Source organism: Trachurus japonicus, chromosome 14 (genome assembly GCF_045865225.1).
Source record: "Trachurus japonicus isolate A0001 chromosome 14, Traja_1.0".
Taxonomy (NCBI): Eukaryota; Metazoa; Chordata; class Actinopteri; order Carangiformes; family Carangidae; genus Trachurus; species Trachurus japonicus.
The window spans coordinates 5954317-5976077 of NC_140920.1; the positions used below are offsets into that span (position 1 = coordinate 5954317).

At 36.9% G+C, this 21761-nt stretch overlaps 3 protein-coding genes across 3 annotated transcripts; all 3 read left to right on the forward strand.

Moving 5' to 3' along the window:
- Nucleotides 1-4877: 4877 nt before the first annotated feature.
- On the forward strand, nt 4878-8919 carry LOC146974111 (uncharacterized). The gene is made up of 5 exons (XM_085798920.1): nt 4878-4932; nt 5174-5503; nt 7584-7898; nt 8178-8297; nt 8840-8919. The coding sequence occupies exons 1-5, from the start codon at nt 4878-4880 to the stop codon at nt 8917-8919; spliced, it is 900 nt and encodes a 299-aa protein (XP_085655046.1).
- Nucleotides 8920-11870: 2951 nt separating this feature from the next.
- Nucleotides 11871-15501, forward strand: LOC146974112 (uncharacterized). Its single transcript, XM_085796775.1, has 5 exons — nt 11871-11925; nt 12180-12500; nt 14703-15017; nt 15123-15260; nt 15410-15501. Exons 1-5 carry the CDS (start codon nt 11871-11873, stop codon nt 15499-15501), a joined length of 921 nt encoding a protein of 306 aa, XP_085652901.1.
- A 3194-nt stretch (nt 15502-18695) lies between these two features.
- LOC146974113 (uncharacterized) lies at nt 18696-21761 on the forward strand. Its single transcript, XM_085796776.1, has 5 exons — nt 18696-18750; nt 18944-19261; nt 21040-21306; nt 21401-21514; nt 21666-21761. The coding sequence occupies exons 1-4, from the start codon at nt 18696-18698 to the stop codon at nt 21511-21513; spliced, it is 753 nt and encodes a 250-aa protein (XP_085652902.1). The 3' UTR covers nt 21514; nt 21666-21761.

The window sequence follows — 21761 nt, forward strand, 5'->3', positions numbered from 1 at the left end:
TCTCTCATCTCCTCGCTATTTTCCTCGCTATTAGCCCAAATATTATATTTTAAGCTTCAGAGATAAATGATGCTGCAACTGCACGGCAGTTCAAAGTTCAGTTTTGTAATGGTCAATGTCACTGAATATTTTCAATGCCAGAAAAAATGATTTAGCCTCATTTGTGTGTGTTTCTTAGATTCTCCATCTTCCCTCTCTGTTGCGACTGTGGCAGTGATAGTTTGTATCGTCATTCTCCTCTTTGTGGCTTTTTGTCTTGGTATAAAAAGTCTTTACAACAAATCAAGAAGACCCACAACCGTTAATGCGGGTAAGTGAAATGAACAAGTCATCTTTCATCTCAATAAAGACAACACTGACTTAAGTTAGATTGTCATAGTTTACATTTCATGTCTTTTTCTTTGTGCTCTGCATGGTACGACACAACTGGCCCTTGTGTGAGTGAGTGCACCCTATGATGTATCTGTTGTCTGTTTTTAGTTTCCACCGGTAACGCTGACGTCATCTACGCAGATATTCAAGTGACAAGAAAAGTGAAGAAACCACAACCAGCTGTACAGAACACACCATGAGCTCCTCTACAGTCCTTAAGTGTCAACCAGTTTTCAGCCCTAAGCTTTACCCTGTTCTGTTGATGTTTGTGCACATGCGCGAGATTTGCTGCGAGATGTTCATTCGTCATTGCAAACCATTGGATGTCTGATGTAAACACGGAAGAACATTTTGCAGCAAATCTTACGCAGCCACTGGGAGCTACTGCTACAACAAGGATAAAAACAGAGATTAGATCATTTTTTCCCCGAACAACTTTTTCATGTGGCGGCTTCAGGACACTTGGGTCAGTACAGACGAGCAGTATGGAGGTATCTGGATGTTTCATAGTGAGTGTTTTTTGGACGATTCAAAAATGAGCTCTACCCGCCACCATTACATGAAAATCCGTTGCCAGCCGGACCCCCCTTGGAACTCCAAAAGCGTTTTGATGACTCTGAAAGTTTTCCGAACTCTTCCTTGGCATTTACAGTGTTATTTTCTGGTGTTTTTGTCTTTGCAGAAACGCTGTGACTTTTGTCTCTATTACTTCAATTTTAAGGAAAACTGTACATATCTATAAAAATGTGATGACTGTTTAAACATTTCCATTAAACTGATACAAACAAGTACTCTTGCTTCATATTGAACTTATATTTATCAACAAAACTGTTTCCTTTCTTCTTCTTGTTTATATCATAACCCCCTCTTTTATTGTTTGCTTGTTTGTTTTTCTTGTTTGATTTTTCCCCTTTTCTTCTGATCCCCTGCTGGAGGAAATGTTTAATGTTTGTTAATTGAAAAAAAAGAATATAGTATAGGCCTATATAAAAACTGTAACCCACAAGTGACATCTGGAGGATACACAGTGTTCTGCGCTTACTATGTAAAAAAAGAATATAAGCTGCAAACAATGTAGTCACCACGAGGTGGAGCTAAAATTATTATCCTGTGAAGTCCATGTACTGTATATTTTACTAGAGCTGCTTATATCACTGTACATACTAGAATGAGGCACCGTTTCCACCATGACTTTACATCACTGTACCTTGTTAAATGACGACAATCAAGTGCACACTGGCTGTGGGTCTTTTAATTGTGTAATTTAGCTCAAATATTCAAAAACGAATCTAGTCTCCCACAATATAATTTACATCCATGGTCTCCCAGCATTCTTCTATTTGCTTTGTGTGACAGATTATTTGACTTGGCATTGTATGAGATTCTTAACAAATAAACAAATTCTCTCATCACTTTAGTGTTGAATAATTTCCTGTGTTAGACCTGGTTTCAGTGATATTACACTTTACTTTGATGCCAATTCATACAAAGAAAATTGTGAATATATAGTAAGACGGTCAATATTTTATAATCGCCTCTAAAAAATAACCACTGTGACACTGTGTGACATGAAATACTGTATGTACAAGAGAGAATAGAACAAAACAAAAAAATTACCACAAGATGGAGACAAATACACACTCAGATTACTGATCATTTTGTCAAGCGCACTTCTCAGTTCAAACACAAAACTGAACTTAGCACATAAAAGTTCAAAAACCAAAAAAAGTTAAGTTCAACTATGAACAACAAAGTACAAACAAATATTGCAATAACTACTTTTTTTCTCAAATGCTTTCTGCTTTCTCAAAAAGCAGCACAACTACGTAAATTAGTTATAGACATGTTTGAGCCACAAACTAACCAACTAAGGACATTTAGGCAGACAGAGCCCAGACAGAGAGATGATAAGCTTTTATGTGAAATCATTTTATAGAAGTGGTTAAAGAGGACTACGATGATGAGAAACTGAAATACATTTATTTCATCACACTTTGGTTTGCTGCTGCTACAAAACTTGTTGTGTCACGTCACCACAACTGTCAGGCAGCTCGTTGACATCCATTCACACCATCAGTTTCTCCACACACACTGCACTTGTAAATGCTATGCATCATGGACTTCAATAATGAGCACATGACAGACAAACTGAGGCTAGGTGGTTGCTTTCACAAAATTGCATAATTTTTATTTAATAAAACTGCAATCTTTTACAGTTATATGATGTCACAGCATGACATTAAAATTGCAAATCAATTTTTTGTGCTGCACTACACCAGAGCATGGTCAATGCATGTGTTGCTAGCTGGTAACTGCTGCTATAATACAGTTAGTACACTAGTTCTTTAAAGAGGAAATGAAGCACTCAGACAACTTAACATAATTAAAGCAGAAGTAAGCGATCCGGTCGTTTTGGCTAACTTCTTGTCAGCAGATGGAGTTAGCAGTCCCACTCCCCGCCCTCGTCATGTATCTATTGGTCCTCGTCCCTACGTCACCACATTCACGCGCATCCCATGGCTGCACACACAGCCCTTCATGCCGTTCTCTCTCCTCATTGGATAAAGGTTGTAGGATACAAGGAAGTATACAAGAAGTTTTCTCCTCGGCTTACAGCAGAGCAGAGTGACTGACAGACCCGTGTTTCGGACCAAACACTCTATATAAGTGATTGCTGTCGGAAGATATAACTATTTAACTACTATTTAACATTCCGTTTACTTCTGCTTTAATTAAATGGATATCCAGTGTACTTAAAAACTGTCAAACTAACACATGAAGAGTAAACATTAATGAGAAAATTGAAGTTTTCCTCTGTGTGTGACCGGAGGTTTCAGCCTCTCTCCCTGCAGTGACTGATGTTTATCATGTGAATACATGGGCCGGTCGAGGAGGATGCGCTGCAGGCAGTGAAACTGAAAACTGACAGAGTAATGTCATGTTGTAGTCAGTATGTATCCATACCGCTACAACAACCGGACAATAATTTACTAGCTAGCTTACAACAACACAACAAAGTTATGTTCGGTCAAAACAACTCAGTCTGTCCATGTTCACAGCAGAGACGTCTGGTCTGAGAGGCGTTCAAATGACTCGTGTGTTGCGGTAACAAACATAGAAAATTAAACCCTGAGTGAGATGGGCAGTGAAAAACCACAGTTTGTTTCCATCTTACCTGTTGCCCATGAGAAACTACATTGATAGCTACACATGTTTCTGACTAACGTGGTTTTAAATTCAAAGGCTTGGTGATACAGTGCATTGACAAGCAGGAAATGTTTGCTGCACCGTGTGGTCTTTGCAGCCATTCCCCTCTCAACTTCAGGTTGGTTAAAGATGCACTTATAAGAAACTAAAGGGCATTATATGACAATAACAAATCTCCATGTGTACGATCCATTTGGTCTTCAAAACAATGTCAGACACATTGTTCTTCCAATTCCCCCCTGCACACATGCCTCTATGAATAAATACTCTGCACAGCCCTGTCTCTGAAAAGTATTAAAAGAGAAATTGGTGCCACATACACAAGCAGAATAACAAAAGTCAGTTCTCTTAAAATTCAAACAATCAAGTCAATCCCCGACAGAAATCAGCTGCTGTTCAGTGGCAGTTTGACAAATTCTGAGATGAAACATTCACACCTCGACGCTTTTAGGGCCGTAGTTACGCCTGGAGCTGAAACAAAAAGTCACACTTCTGTTCTCTAACAATACAAATTCTTCTCAGCTTTTACTTATCTGCAGAATGTTACAGTTGAACACTTGAGTTTGCAACTCTGGTCTCACTGCATTTAGGAAAATAACACAAGGAAAAGGCTATAGAATAGAAGAGGCAGGAGATACGAAAATATAACAGTAAGTCTTGATATGACTAAGTTTGGAAAATCCTAGTCACTAAAAGTTTTTCCAGATACAATTGTGTAGAATTTGAACATCAAATTTTCTGCAAGTGTAATTTTCCATTATGAATATTACCTTTGCTGTGACCTATTCAATCCCTCTGCAGGGACACACTTGGCTGTAAACGAAGATTATGGACTATGATTTTATTTTCACTGGAGTCTAAAATGTGAGTTTATTTACTCTTATACTTTTTTCATATTTATATTGGGTCGTTTTGTGGAGAGAAGATAAGGTTATAGTTCTGTTTTATAGTTAGCTTACAGTGTATTTCTATCAATATCTAGACACATTTAGTCTGAGTGTAGTCATAAGATGTTTTGTTTATAGGAGCTAAAGCAGAGAATCTTAGTCCTTTGTTCACTGGCCAACTGTGCATGACAACACAATAACCGCTTCCTTGATTCAGATGACAAAGAGTCAAGAAGAGCACAACCGTCAGTCAGTAGAAAGTTCACGGGTCAACCTTAAACAGCTACAAAGACGACATCGCAACAGTGTGAATGTGGTGAGTAACAATTTTGATTTTAAAGATTTATTGATCTTTTTTTTTTTAACTAACAACTGACCCAATGTGATGATTTTTGTGCTACAGATAAAAAAATGATTTCCATCTACATGATCCTCACTGCACTGACAACAGCAGCTCTGGGAAAAGGTACATTTCAATGGAATAAATCATTTTTTATATTCTACGTATGGCGTTAAAAAGACAATCACTGAAATTTCTAAAAGCAGACTTAATGTTTATTTACAGTGGAAGTATTTCTTATCTAATGTTGAAATATTCTTGTATTATTTTCTTTTCCCGACTGATATGAAATGCTGAACAACACTACAGATTGTTTAAATTTACATAAACCTTTCCATTGTTTTCCTGCTTGTTTTTGTTTCCCCAGGGGCAGTTGAGTGTAATTTCTCTGAACCCATCAAAGGTCAGCGATGTTTTGGAGCAGTAGGCCAGTCGCTGCTATTCTATCTGCCAGCTGCAGCAGATACAGAAATAAGGTTAATAAAGGACAACAAACATCTGATTTTAAAAGTCAAAAATCAAACAGTGATTTCTTGTGATAACGATTACATTACTCAGTGTGGAGGCTACACCAGTGGAACATTAAACCTTGGTAACGCAATGAAGAAACACTCTGGAGATTACACTTTTGAAGAATTTAAACTTGATGGTACAGGTGGTTTAGTGAAAAAAACTAATGTTCATCTCCAAATACAAGGTAAGTAAAATAAAAAAGACTAAATTAAATTATAACTCATTAAAGAATGAAACAAATATACTGTAGATATATACATAGGCTATAAAGAAATATGGTGGTGCATTAAATGTTTACTCTAATACTGTAATGTATCCATCCATATACAGTAAAACCCACAGTTTTAAGATGATGTCATTACCTGAAATTTCAGCTTAGTGTTGAAGTCTGTGAATAAACCAGAACTCTAGAGATGGTTAAAATTTGTGTATTTGTGATTTTTTTCAGTCATTATTAATTTTCTTATACATCTTCTTGGTTATCTTTCACACCTATACTGTATGCTCTGCATTTACTTGACTTAAATTCAAACTTTTAAAGACTATACTAACACGACATCCTATATTAGCAGCTGCAAGTGATCGTTTTGAACTTGAGACAGCGAATGCTGACGTTGAAAGTAAAACCAGGTGAAAGTTAAAAAATAAAATAATGGATACTATGTGAAAAGCAACATGTTTCAGAATATGAGAAGGTTTATGTCACTAGGGAAAGTCTGTGAGTAGATTACTGTTAATAACAAAAAGAATGACTGTAGTAAATATGATGGCTAGAGAAAAGTCATCATGACACAGAGCCACCACCCCGTATGTTGAACATGGTGGTGGCTCTTTGATCGATGGCTCAGCAGGACACTATTCCACTATGAGTGTACAACTGGAACTAGGGTAAACTGTAATGGTAATATGGTGCTAATAACACAACTCACATAAGGTGAAGTTGGCCATAGTGCAACAATTCGTGCTGAAGCACAGAGAATATAAGAAAAACCTCTGAGACGGCAAAAGATAGATGGATGACACTTCAGGGCTGCAGACAATGATAGCTTAGAATAACACACTTCACCACCAAATACACTAAATGATCTGAGATTGAAACAAATATACTGTAGATATATGCGTAGGCTATAAAGAAATATGGTGGTGCATTAAATGTATACACTAATACTGTAATGTATCCATCCTTATACAGTAAAATCTACAGTTTTAAGATGATCTGTCATTATCTGAAATTCCAGTTTAGTGTTAAAGTCTGTGAATAAACCAGGCACCTGAACTCTAGAGATGGTTAAAATTAGTGTTTTTGTGATTTCTCATTATTAATATTCTTAGACATCTCCTTGGTTATCTTTCACACCTAGTGGTATGCTCTGCATTTACTTGATTTAAAGCAGAAGTAAGTGGTCCGGTCGTTTTCGCTAATGCTGCGTTCCAGGCCGGCTTTTGAAATCGTAAATTACAGCTTCAAGTCACAATTTACGACTTTGTAGCGTTCCAGGCAACCCACTCGTGTTTTTCCGACCTGTTTTACCGGTGAAAGTCACTATAACGGCCACTCGTAACTTCCGACCGGTGAACTCGTACCAGATCGAACTGGTACGAGTTCACGGTCGGAAAAATACGAGTTTCCTTGAACGCACCATAACAGTCCTCGTCCCTACGTCGCCACATTCACGGCGTTCCTTGGCTGCACACACAGCCCTGCATGCCGTTCTCTCTCCTCATTGGATAAAAACTGTAGGATATGATAAATGTTTTCTCCTCGACTCAGAGCAGAGCAGAGTGACTGACAGACCCGTGTTTCGGTCCAAACACTCTATGTAAGTGATTGCTGTCGGAAGATATAACTATTTAAGACTTATATTAACACAAATATATCACTTACTTCTGCTTTAAATTCAAACTTTTAAAGATTTCTAAACACAAAACATTTGCATTCATGAAAAGCGTCTTAAGCCACTGAATTAACTGAATAAGAAAGAAAAGTAATGACTGGAATCTGATTTATTTGTTTAAAGATAAGAAAAATATTATACGTATTTGCTGATACTGCAATTACCCACTCACTGTATCATCGTCATTTAATTTTATGGTCTCAACTGCATTAACACCCCTAAAAAATCTAACTGAAATTCTTCAAGATGTCATTTAATGAAAGAAATCTAGTTATTGTAACATAGGGAATTATGATATTGTGGTTCTATGATGTACGGAGTTGGCAGTGACAATTAAATTATGTATTTACGTACATGTTTGTCTTCCAGCTCCAGTGTCTGAACCAGTTGTGTCTCAGGTGTGTTTGTCACCAGAACAGATGAAGGTCAGCTGCTCCGCAGACGGAGATGGAGTAGAGTTCACTTTGACTTTGGACGGTCAGTTACTGATACAGACCAGAGGCCAAAGTCTGTCCCCAAGTAGCCGCACAACAAACACACCATCACTGACTGGAGAAGCAGCTGAACAGAACAAAAACAGCGTTTCCATCAGCTTACATGGTCAGCTGACAGGAGACTTGATGTGTGATGTTCAAAATAATGTCAGCAGAAGTCAAACTGTTTTTCCCCTGAAAAGCTGCAAAGGTAAATTGTTTAAAGAATGGTCGATTTTCCTTGTAAGTTTAACTCTTGAACATCATTTAAAAGGTTTACACTAGCAAAAATGATAAATACATTGGTCACTGATACAGTAAAAGTGAAACTTTGCAGGCGGCAAGTAACAGTCTGGTTTCTCAAACGGCCTTCTGTATCACTGTGCTATTGTTTTTTTCTAAAATGCATTTTTATCCACAGTGCATAATGTGTTGATGACATGCAATAACTTCTTTTCAACTTTTTTTTGTGTGTGTGTCCTACATTTAGCTTCCTTGCCTGTTGTGGCTGTGGCTGTGAGAACGACCGTCATCTGTCTGGTTCTTGTCGCTTTGTGCCTTGGTATCTACCATTTACATAACAAGACAAGAAACAAGATGGTTAATGAAGGTAAGAGAAAGTAATCTTTATGATAACTGGAACAGTGGAGAGGCCAGAAAACATACATGAAATCTTTTAAAGCATCAGCTGATCATGTGACCTTCATCTAAGTAAATTAACTTTGAAATCACAAATAACAAGAGTCCCAAAGCAAAAAGTAATATCACACAAACAATGAATGACAACCTTTTTCTCAAGGAACCACACACTAACAATGCATCTAGAGAATGTAAATCTGAACTGAGCTCAGTCTTTACATGAGTGTTATAAACATCACAGGTGTTTGGCAACTCATGATCACTTATCTTGAGGAGTTTTCACAGCGCCTTGCTGAACAAATATTGACAAGGCAAAACTGAAACCAATAATCAGGACGTGCAGATGTTTTATCTTTGGCATCTCAGTTATAATAACTATGAATGACAGCACATGTGCCAGAGATGTACATGATACCAAACTGGTTTGTAAATTTGTTTTGGCAAGTATTTTACCACAGAAGGATGTGCTGTAACAATAACAATAACAATTTAAAGCTCTTTGTATTTTTTCAGGTATTTCCAAAGACGCCGCTCTGTGGTCCAGTGTGACATACAGAATCCATCATCCTCAAAAAACATTAAGCTTGCAGTGAATTTTACAACTGTGTGTTTATGTCCAGTTATTTTGGGGGAAACTGAAGTCTGAACTTTATGTCTCTTATCAATATCAATACATTGCAGTCACTGCTAATATACTCACTTAACTCAGGACTGCTCTCTCTTCAAAATTAAGTGTGTTTCTCTTCATCTTATACAATTTTGAAATTATGGAATTTGTTAAACCTTCTTGCGTTTGCTTTATGCGACAGATTATATGACTTATAAAAGATAATTAAACCAGTGATCAACACAATCAACAAATTTCCTATAGTGTTGAATTATTTCCTGCCTATGTTTTACTATATATTCACTATTTTCTATGTAAATGTGAATTGACATCAAAGTTAAGTGGAATATTACAGAGACCAGGTCAGACGTCAATATTTCATCATTGCCTGTAAAAAATAACTTATCAAACCACTGTGACTCTGAGTGACATGATATTACACATACTGTACAAGAACAAAACAACACATCAACTAACACAGGTGTCAGGTCAGAGATTGATGGTGGTTCCCCCTCACCCACTTTAGGACCAGAGGTGACTGGTCCTTCCAGGCAGTGGCACCCAAACTCTGTAATGCTCTGCCCCTCCCTCTAAGATGCTCTGAATCTGTGGACTCTTTTAGGAAGCGGCTGAAAACCTTTTTATATAAGCAGGGGCTTTTTGTTAGTGTGTTAAATTGTTTTATTCATTATATTTTTTATGTTTTTTTAGTGTTGTATTTATTTCATTGTAAAGCACTTTGTGATATTCTTATCTGTGAAAGGTGCTATATAAATAAACTTTACTTAACTAATATGGAGCAGTACAGAGAACATGTTTAATTCATCCCACTGGAGGGAAATTCACGTCATCCAGCAGCTTACAGTACAAGAACACATGACAAAATAGATAACAGAGCAATAAATGGATGTAGTGACTATTATTTGACCAAGGTGGAGACAAACACACACTCAGATTACTGATCATTTTGTCAAGTTCACTTCTCAGTTCAAAGACAAAACTGAACTAAGCACACAAAAGTTCAAAAACTACAAAGTCTATACTAAATTATATGAGTTGCAATAACTTTTTTTTTCAAAAGAACAGATTTCTCAAACAGTAGCACAACTAAGTAAATTAATTACAGTGATATTTTTGAGCAACAAACTAAAAAACCAAGGGCATTCAGGCAGACAGAGCCCAGACAGAGAGATAGGAAGAAGAGACAGCCTCAAGTCTCATATAAAGTTTGCTCAGCTTTTATATGAAATAAATGTATACAAGGGTTTAAAGAGGAACACAATGATCAGCAACTGTGTGTTCGGTCAAACAGCTCAGTCTGTCTGTGTTCACAGCAGAGACGTCTGGTCTGACAGACATTCAAGACTTATCGCGTGTTGCGGTGACAAAAATAGAAACAAACTGTGGTTTTTCACCACCCATCTCACTCAGGGTTTAATTTTCCATTTTACCTGTTGCCCATGAGAAACTATTGATACACATGTTTCTGACTAACGTGGTTTTAAATTCAAAGGCTTGGTGATACAGTGCATCAACAGGCAGGAAATGTTTGTTGCACCGTGCGGTCTTTGCAGCCATTCCCCTCTCAACTTCACGTTGGTCTAAAATGCACTTATAAGAAGCTAAAGGGCATTATATGACAGCAACAAATCTCCATGTGTATGATCCATTTGGTCTTGTCCTTCCAATTCCCCCCTGCACACATGCCTCTATGAATAAATACTCTGCACAGCCCTGTCTCTGAAAAGTATTAAAAGAGAAATTGGTGCCACATACACAAGCAGAAGAACAAAAGTCAGTTCTCTTAAAATTCAAACAATCAAGTCAATCCCCGACAGAAATCAGCTGCTGTTCAGTGGCAGTTTGACAAATTCTGAGATGAAACATTCACACCTCGACACTTTTAGGGCTGTAGTCACACCTGGAGCTGAAACAAAAAGTCACACTTCTGTTCTCTAACAATACAAATTCTTCTCAGCTTTTACTTATCTGCAGAATGTTACAGTTGAACACTTGAGTTTGCAACTCTGGTCTCACTGCATTTAGGAAAATAACATGAGGAAAAGGCTGCAGTGTAGAGGAGGCAGGAGATACGAAAATATAACAGTAAGTCATGATATAACTAAGTTTGTAAAATCCTAGTCACTAAAAGTTTTTACAGATACAATTATGTAGAATTTGAACATCAAATTTTCTGTAAGTGTAATTTTCCATTATGAATATTATCTTTGCTGTGGCCTATTCAATCGTCTCTACAGAGACACACTTGGTTGTAAACGAAGATTATGGACTATGATTTTATTATCACTGGAGTCTAAAATGTGAGTGTATTTACTCTTTGATTTATTTATTTATATATATATATATATATATATATATATATATATATATATACTGTATATACTGTATATATATATACAGTATATATATATATATATATATATATATATATATATATACTTTTTTTCATATTTACTGTATATTGGGTCTTTAGATAAGGTTATAGTTTATTTAAATCTGTTTTACAGTAGCTAACAGTGTATTTCTATCAATATCTAGCACATTTAGTCTGAGTGTGGTCATAAGATGTTTTGTTTATAGGAGCAAAAGCAGAGAATCTTAGTCCTTTGTTCACTGGCCAACTGTGTGTGACAACACAATAACCGCTTCCTTGATTCAGATGACAAAGAGTCACGAAGAACACAACCGTCAGTCAGTGGAAAGTTCACGGGTCAACCTTAAACAGCTACAAAGACGACATCGCAACAGTGTGAATGTGGTGAGTAACAATTATGATTTGAAAGATTTATTGATCTTTATTTTTTCTAACTAACAACTACATGTAACCCAGAGTTCAGTCATGTTACAACATATTAATAAAATGTAATAGAAATAATAATAAAAATACATCTTGATTTTTGTGCTACAGATAAAAAAATGATTTCCATCTACATGATCCTCACTGCACTGACAACAGCAGCTCTGGGAAAAGGTACATTTCACTAGAATAATTCATTTTGAATTTTTCTTCTTTTTTAAAAAAATATATTCTAAGTATGGAAGACAAGTTTAAAATGTCAGACTCAATGTTTATTTACAGTGGAAATATTGTTTATCTAATGTTGAAATATTCTTGTATTATTTTCTTTTCCCTACCGATATGAAAAGCTGAACAACACTACAGATTGTTTTATACATTTTACATGAACCTTTCCATTGTTTTTCTGCTTGTTTTTGTTTCCCCAGGGGCAGTTGAGTGTAATTTCTCTGAACCCATCAAAGATCAGCGATGTTTTGGAGCAGTAGGGCAGCCGCTGCTATTCTATCTGCCAGCTGCAGCAGATAGAGAAATAAGGTTTAAGGACGAAAAACGTCGGATTTTAATAGTCAACAATCAGGTAGTGACATATTTTGATAACGATTACATAACTCAGTGTGGAGGCTGCGCCAGTGGAACATTAAACCTTGGTAACGCAATGAAGAAACACTCTGGAGATTACACTTTGGAAGAATTTAATCTTACTGGTGGTTTAATGAAAAAAATGAATGTTCATCTCCAAATACAAGGTAAGTAAAATAAAAAAGACTAAATTAAATTGTAACTCATTAAAGAATGAAACAAATATACTGTAGATAGATGTGTAGGCTATAAAGAAATATGGTGGTGCATTAAATGTTTACACTAATACTGTAATAATATATCCATCCTTATACAGTAAAACTTGCAGTTTTAAGATGATCTGTCATTATCTGAAATTTCAGTTTAGTGTTAAAGTCTGTGAATAAACCAGGCATCTGAATTTTGAATTGATTTTTTCAGTCATTAATTTTCTTATACATCTCCTTGGTTATCTTTCACACCTCTATGCTCTGCATTTACTTGATTTAAATTCAAACTTTTAAAGATACTATATACTAACACAACATCCTATAAGTGATCGTTTTGAACTTGAGACTGTAAATGCTGACGTTGAAAGTAAAATCAGGTGAAAGTTAAGTTAAAGCAGAAGTAAGTGATATATTTGCGTTAATATAAGTCTTAAATAGTTATATCTTCCGACAGCAATCACTTACATAGAGTGTTTGGACTGAAACACGGGTCTGTCAGTCACTCTGCTCTGCTCTGAGCCGAGGAGAAAACATTTATCGTATCATACAGTTTTTATCCGATGAGGAGAGAGAACGGCATGCAGGGCTGTGTGTGCAGCCAAGGAACTCCGTGAATGTGGCGACGTAGGGACGAGGACTATTATGGTGCATTCAAGGAAACTCGTAACTCGTGTTTTTCCGACCTGTGAAGTCGTACCAGTTCGATCTGGTGCGCGTTCACAGGTCGGAAGTTACGAGTGGCCGTTATAGTGACTTTCACAGGTAAAACAGGTCGGAAAAACACGAGTGGGTTGCCTGAAACGCTACAAAGTCGTAAGTTGTGACTTGAAGCTGAAATTTACGGTTTCAAAAGCCTGCCTGGAACGCAGCATTAGCCAAAACGACCGGATCGCTTACTTCTGCTTTAAGTTAATGTCCTTCAAAGGTGAAAATGTTTTTCTAGAAGTATTTAGAATAGTAATTGACCAGTTTCATATTTTTTTCTTCAGTTTGAAATAAAATAATGGATACTACGTGAAAAGCAACACATTTCAGAATATGAGAAGGTTTATGTCACTATAGGGACAGTCTGTGAGTAGATTACTGTTAATAACAACAAAATGTACTGTAGTAAATATGATGGGTAGAGAAAAGTGATCATGACACAGAGCCACCACCCCAGCTGTTGAACCTATATACTCTGCATTTACTTGATTTAAATTCAAACTTTTAAAGATACTTTTAAAGATACTACTATATACTAACACGACGGTGGTTCTTGGATGGCTCAGCAGGACACTATTTCCGCTATGAGTGTACTACAGGAACTAGGTTAAACTGTAATGGGGATATGGTGCTAATAACACAACTCACATAAGATCAAGTTGGCCACAGTGCAACAATTTGTGCTCAGCACAGAGAAGAAAACCCTCTGAGACGGCAAAAGATAGATGGATGACACTTCAGGGCTGCGGATAATGATAGCTTAGAATAGCACTTCACCACCAAATACACTAAATGATCTGAGATTGAAACAAATATACTGTAGATATATGCGTAGGCTATAAAGAAATATGGTGGTGCATTAAATATTTACACTAATACTTAATGTATCCATCTTTATACAGTAAAACCTACAGTTTTAAATGATCTGTCATTATCTGAAATTTCAGCTTAGTGTTAAAGTCTGTGAATAAACCAGGCACCTGAACTCTAGAGATGGTTAAAATTTGTGTATTTGTGATTTTTCATTATTCATTTTCGAATGCATCTCCTTTTAACACATATATGCTCTTCATTTACTTGATTTAAATTCAAACTTCTAAAGATTTCTAAACACAAGACTTTTGCATTCATGAGAAGCGTCTTAAGCCACTGAATTAACTGAATAAGAAAGAAAAGACTGGAATCGGATTGATTTGTTTAAAGACAATAAAAATATTATACGTATTTGCTGATGCTGCAATTACCAACTCACTGTATCATCATCATTTAATTATATGGTCTCAACTGCATAAACACCCCTGAAAAATCTAGCTGTAATTCTTCAAGATGTAATTTAATGAAAAAAATCTAGTTATTGTAACTTAGGAAATTATGATATCGTGGTTCTATGATGTACGGAGTTGGCAGTGACACTTTGCTTTAAATTATGTATTTATGTATGTGTTTGTCTTCCAGTTCCAGTGTCTGAACCAGTTGTGTCTCAAGTGTGTTTGTCAGCAGAACAGATGAATGTCAGCTGCTCCTCTGAGGGAGATGGAGTAGAGTTCACTTTGACTTTAAACGGTCACTCACTGATACAGACCAGAGGCCAAAGTCTGTCCCCAAGTAGCCGCACAACAAACACACCATCACTGACTGGAGAAGCAGCTGAACAGAACAAAACCAGCGTTTCCATCAACTTACATGGTCAGCTGACAGGAGACGTGATTTGTAATGTTCAAAATAATGTCAGCAGAAGTCAAACTGTTCTTCATCTGACAAGCTGCAAAGGTAAAGTGTTTAAAGAATGGTTGATTTTACTTTATAAGTTCAATGCCACTGAATATTTTTTATGTCTGGAAAAATGATTTGGTCTCGTTTTTGTGTGTTTCTTAGATTCTAGCTCTTCCCTCTTCTTTGTGACTGTGACTGTGGCAGTGATAGTTGGTATCATTGTCCTCCTCCTTGTGGCTTTTTGTCTTGGTAGAAAAAGTCTTCAAAACAAATCAAGAAGACCCACATCCACCAATGTGGGTAAGTGAAATGAGCCACTCTTCTTCCACTGACTCAAGTTAGATTGTCATAGTTTACATTTCAGGTATTTTGCTTTGTGTTCATGTAACCCCTTAACAACTGTTCTGTGGAGAGAGAAAGACTAAGATGCATCTGTTGTCTGTTTTTAGTTTCCGCCGGTGACTCTGACGTCATCTACGCAGATGTTAAAGTGACAAGAAAAGTGAAGAAACCACAACCAACTGTACCGAACACACCATGAGCCTCTACAGTCCTGAAGTGTCAACCATTTTTCAACCTTGCATGTAAAGAGGTCATTGTCTCTGATTGGGGGAAACAGTGGAGGCTGGAGATTCTCGTCAAATGACTTTCGACCTGTAGGTTCAAGTTCGTTGTTCTTTTTTCCTTGTGATAACTTTTTTTTTAATAAATGTTAAAATTGTAGCCATGTTTTTTGAGCATTTTGTGCTATTGCTTTTTAAGGTAAAGAGTTTTATAGTTTTATTTTCGGATGTTTTTTGTCTCTGCAGAAAATGTGTGACCTTTGTCTCTCTTACTTCTATTTTAAGAAACATTTTATACATATCTATAAAAAATGACTGTTTTCATATTTCCATTAAACTGATACAAACAAGTACTCTTGCTTCAGATTGAACTTATATATTTATCAACAAAAACTGTAACCCACTCATGACATCTGGAGGATACACAGTGTTCTGCACTTACTATGTAAAAAATGAGTATAAACTGCAAAGAACGTAGTCACCACGAGATGGAGCTAAAAAGATTATCTTGTAACGACATGAAGGCCATGTATATTTAGTAGAGTTGCTTAGTGTACATACAGTAATTAAACGAGGCACTGTTTCCACCATGACTTTACATCATTGCACCTAGTTAAATGACTGTGTACATTGGCTGTGGATCTTTTAATTGTATAATTCAGCTCATACAAATCTCGTCTCCAAGCATCACAATCTGCTGTGCTCTGTTTTGATTTTGGTAATCATATCCCTGAACTGTATTTTATCATGGTTCCATTAGCCACACTAAGCTTAGACTGAAATGGAACATCAAAGGTGTTTAGACAGATACATAAAGTCGATATGAAAGCTTGATTTGTTCGTCTTACAGACATCAGTCTCCTACAGTATGACCACAACCCTCTCTCCAATTCGAGTTAGTGAAGCAGAAATATCAAATGCAAAAAGGTTGTGGTTTTGACCTGACACACAACTAAAACTAAAAACGCACATCAGGCCTGCAAACCAACTAACATGTCTGCAACATCAAATGCTTTTCAAAGAAACAATGCACATTAAATTAGTATTTTACAGTAACATATTTGACTTGTTGCAAAATCTTAGTAATGAACATATTGGTGCAATGTTGCACATAGTTTTTATTTTTCTACAATATCCACTCACAGCCACAAAAGCATGACCTAACTTGTTTGCCTTATGTATATAATATTCTCCACATGAAAAATGTCTTTTTGTAACATTGAGCACGTGCATCTCTTTGAATTGAAAGAGATATAATGTTCAGAAAATGATGTGACGAATTCACCTTTACACATTTCATGACAAGAGCTACCAGCCACAGTGCCCCACAACTAAATTAGTATGTCAAAAAATAACCTGACAAATTCACATGCAAATCTGACTGACTGATAATGGTACGGTTTAAAAGTAGAGCACAGTTTTATAACCCTCTCTCTACAACTAGACTTGTCATGTGCATCTTGTTTCCTTTCAACGCAGGCTACACGAATATGTGCACAACTGTGCTTCCTTATTGCCAGCTGACATCCATCATTATATAGCAGTAGGTTCATTACCTTTAATTATTGGTGTACGTTGTTTTGAGATCCGCGGGGCAGAGAATGTTACATGATTATTTCATAGTGTGGTGAATGTGCAGGTCACAACTTGTCCACCAGAGCGTTTTGGAGTTGTTGGATTGTGTATTTGATGAGTTTGATGAGGGACAGGGAACCTGTACCGTTCACCTCCATTGTGTCCACTGAGCAGCTCATGTCTCTGCCCCGCGGATCTCAAAACAACATGCACCGATAGTTAAAAGGTAATGAACCTACTGCTATGACTATAGGGATTATGGCAATAGGAGAATTTGCCAAAATGTTGAATTATCTCTTTAAGATTTCTTTGGATGATGCATACCATAAGTGAAGCAAAGACATACACAACTTTTCTAGTACAATTTCAAAGTGAACCACAAAGAATACATAGAAAGAATGCAGTTGTCCATGATATTCCAGTTAATGTCAGTAGTCTTTACTGTACAGTATATGAAGGTTGTCAGCTCAGTAGATTTAAATCTACAAACTAGGTCCAGCAGATCAGAGCTTTACTGGTGCTAAGGTGAGCGCTGTTTGCCACATCCTCAGTTTCACCCATACAGCAAAACAAGACCAGAAATATACTAACACAACATCCTATATTAGCAGCAGCAAGTGATCGTTTTGAACTTGAGACTGCGAATGCTGACGTTAAGTAAAACCAGGTGAAAGTTAATTGACTATATGGTGAAAATGTTTTCTACAGTAGAAGTATTTGGAATAGTAAATGACCAGTTTCATATTTTTTGTTCTTCAGTTTGAAATAAAGTAATGGATACTACGTGAAAAGCAACACGTTTCAGATTGAATATGAGAAGGTTTATGTCACTATGGACAGTCAGTGAGTAGATTACTGTTAATAACCAAAAAAATTACTGTAGTAAATATGATGGCAAGAGAAAAGTGATCATGACACAGAGCCACCACCCCGTATGTTGAACATGTTGGTTGTTTTTTTGATGGCTCAGCAGGACACTATTCCGCTATGAGTGTACAACGGGAACTAGGTTACTGTAAACTGTAATGGTATTATGGTGCTAATAACACAACTCACATAAAGTGAAGTTGGCCATAGTACAGAGAATATAAGAAAAACCTCTGAGACGGCAAAAGATAGATGGATCAGGGCTGCAGACAATGATAGCTTAGAATAACACACTTCACCACCAAATACACTACATGGTCTGATTGAAACACCATGTTCTAGTTAACAGCAGTAATTGTGCTATCAACATGAGAACAGCACAAATTCATCAAACTAAAAATTTTAGTGCTTCAGTACTTAAATGGAGGAACATGACCACTTCCTCTGCTGCCCCCACAGCAAGAATAAAATACCAGAAATACACCCGTCTGCCATCAGTAGATCACTGACAAGCCACACACCGTCGTCAACGCCGTGAGTAACAGTTTATGTTTATGTCGACTTAAAAACTTATGGTACAGTAAACACTGTCTAAATTGTATTATCCAAGTATCGATTTTAATTCTCACTACAAATGCACTTTTTGGTACAAATATAAAAGCAAACAACTTGTAATTGTGGGTGACACTGACCATGTTTTTAACAGAATTTCATTGTGTTACAACAGAAAATGAATTTCATCTTCATAATCGTCACAACTTTGGTGACAACAGCTCCGGTAAAAGGTAAACACTAACTTTTACATTTTAGATTCAGTGATACTGTATTTTTACTGAATAGCTGCTCACTGTTTATTAATCATTTAAAGAGACCCCAAGGCTTTTGGTTATAAAAGATTATCATATTAATGTGGATGAATCTGCATTTCCCACACTTGTTGTTTCTGTTTTGATGATTTTTTTTTTTCTTTTCCATCAGGTGCTATGGAGTGCAATTTTGTCGCAGACACTGATCGACAGTGTCTCGGAGCACTTGGGGAACCGTTGAATTTTAACCTGCCAAGTGGTGCAAATAGGCAGATAATTCTGACCAAGAACGACTTTAACATTTTAAAGATAGCCAATAACGCACGAACAATTAACAGCAGATACCAAGACCACGCATCATTTTTGGCAAACGGAACCTTCAGGCTCAAAAATGTGAGAGAATCAGACTCTGGAGATTACATTTTGGAAATACATGGACTCACTGATGGTGTGTTTTTGCACAAAACCACAATCCACCTGACAATACAAGGTAAAACCAAAAAAAATATTTTTATACTCCTATATTGTGAACATTTTTAGTGATCCAATGGTTTAACTTACAACATGTGTGTCGCAAGGCCGTAGCTACCATTGAGGACACCGAGGTCATGACCTCGGTATTTTTTTCGGCCTAATGAATGGAAAAAAAAAAAAAAAAAGTGCAAAGTATTACCCGAAGTAAGCCTTGTGCTTTTTTTTGTCTACATAATTTTTTCAACTTCAAGAGCACCCCGTAACACCTGGAGTTACCTTTGTTTCCACCACGAGCACTTCCCCCCCGCCTTTGAAAACTATTAGGGAGGACAGATGGAAGGTGACTGAGTGACTCCTCTCTTGTCCAAACAACAATTCCGGTAGGCCTATAATGCTCTTGTTTATTGACGCCCTCACGTACGCTGGTGTTTGTTTACTGGTCGCGGGAAAAAAGGCGATTCATTCGGAAAAAGCGAGTGATACAGCGCGTCGCGGAGCCTGTGTGCATGGAGGAGAAGGCTACTAGATGCACAAGATGTGAGCATATGTGGTGCACAAGCACAAATATTTCACAAACAAAGACTGTGAAATTTTTTCTAAAAAATTTTGGACAGATTTAACAAAGAGCATACGGTGTAAAGTTTAGGCAACCATTAGTTTTATTTCAGTCTTTTTTATTTATTTAAAGAAAGCTAAGACCTGTGAGATTACTACAGACATGTCTGGAGTACAGTAGAAAATGTAAATTTTTCATCTCTGCCTAGTAAGAATACTAACAAAAATCACATTAGAGTAAAATCTACCTTTGAATCATGGGATATCAGGCAAATGAATAAGTAATGTGTAGGCTAACTGTGTAAAAGTAGATGCTAAAAAAAATGAACCTGAGCAATTTTGCAGCTGTTTTATTATCAGAGATACGTATGTCCAGGTGGAATTTGACCTTTGGAAAACTAATTAGGCTATATTTCACTAATAGCCGGTGTCATAATATTCACTCCATCCAAATACAACTGTTTTTGGCTCATTTTGATTTCACCTAGACCTCTTCATATTTTCCCATTCAAAGAAGACCATACAACCGAAATGAAGTTTGACACCAATATTTTACTCATAAAAAATATGCATAGAAATGTGAAATACTACACAAACCAACAACCAAAATTTGCTGCAACAAGGAGCAGTCAGATGTATGTTTGTGGTAACTATAAGGAAAAGCAAACAAACTTCCTGGGCCTGTTTCAAAGTGAGGAACACAGCTGACGCTCCAGAAGGAAGTCACCCAAAAATAGTAGGCTATAGCTATGGTCAAAAAGAGTGCACACTTCACCCTAGAAACCTGTTCATCTTTATGTTAACAACCAGGACCTTCACATTGCATTTCAGACTCTTTTTTTTTTCGAGCTGGAATTAAACTTTATAATATAATATTTTTGCTACTCTGTGGCTGCTACGAATGTGAGGAGCTAGTCTCCTGTTTGTAATAGATGGTGTGTTCTCATCAGAATTCAGTGAAGTTGGGTCTTCTCTGGATGATCACTAGTGATGATAATATCATAAAAATGGCATTAATCTAATATGATGTGTGTAGTTTTTATCTGTCAAAGTGCACCAGATTGAAGCCTTTTAATATAAAATTGCCCCAAATTTCTGACGCCACCCCCCCGCGCACCACGACTATGACCTCGGTATTTCAAAAATCCTGGCTACGGCCCTGGTGTGTCGTATTATAAACCTAAAAAGGTCTCTGTGCTGAACATGTTGTGGTTGTGTCTCATATCATGTGTTTTCCAGCTCCAGTTTCTCAGCCAGTTGTGTCTCAGGTGTGTTTGTCACCAGAACAAATGAGAGTCGGCTGCACCTCTGAGGGAGATGGAGTGGGGTTCACTTTGACTTTGGACGGTAACTTTCTGATAAAGACCAGAGCTGGGAGCACAGATGAACACCACATACCCAGTGTTACCATCAGCTTATACGGCCAACTGACAGGAATCTTGACATGTAATGTCCAGAACAACATCAGCAGAGAGGAAACATTCATCCACCTCACGAACTGCGGAGGTAATGGATGTTATACCATTATTGAAGCTAATTTTTCAAAGTTGGATTTTAGATACAGTCTGACACATTCTTGACTGGTCTTTGTGTTCTCCAGAATCCATTTGTCACTTCATCGTGGCTGTGAGAGCGATTGTTCTCACTCTGCTTCTTTTGGGTCTGTGTCTTGCTGTCTACCATGTACAGAAGAAAACAAGACGTAAGACTTAAGGTGAGAGGGTTGATATATGAATTTTCTATAAAGCAAGTGAATATATGAACTAATCTGAAGTTTCTCAGATGTATTACTATATTGAAGAGTTCTCAATGCATGAGTGTCTTTATCATGATTGTCTTTTTGCTTATCTTGTATAATTCTACAGATGAAAAAATGTTGACCGAGCTGTTCTAATGATGCAGAGAACGAGACAAACCAGACTGAACTTGGATCAGAAGGCATCAATATTTTCTCTGGAGAT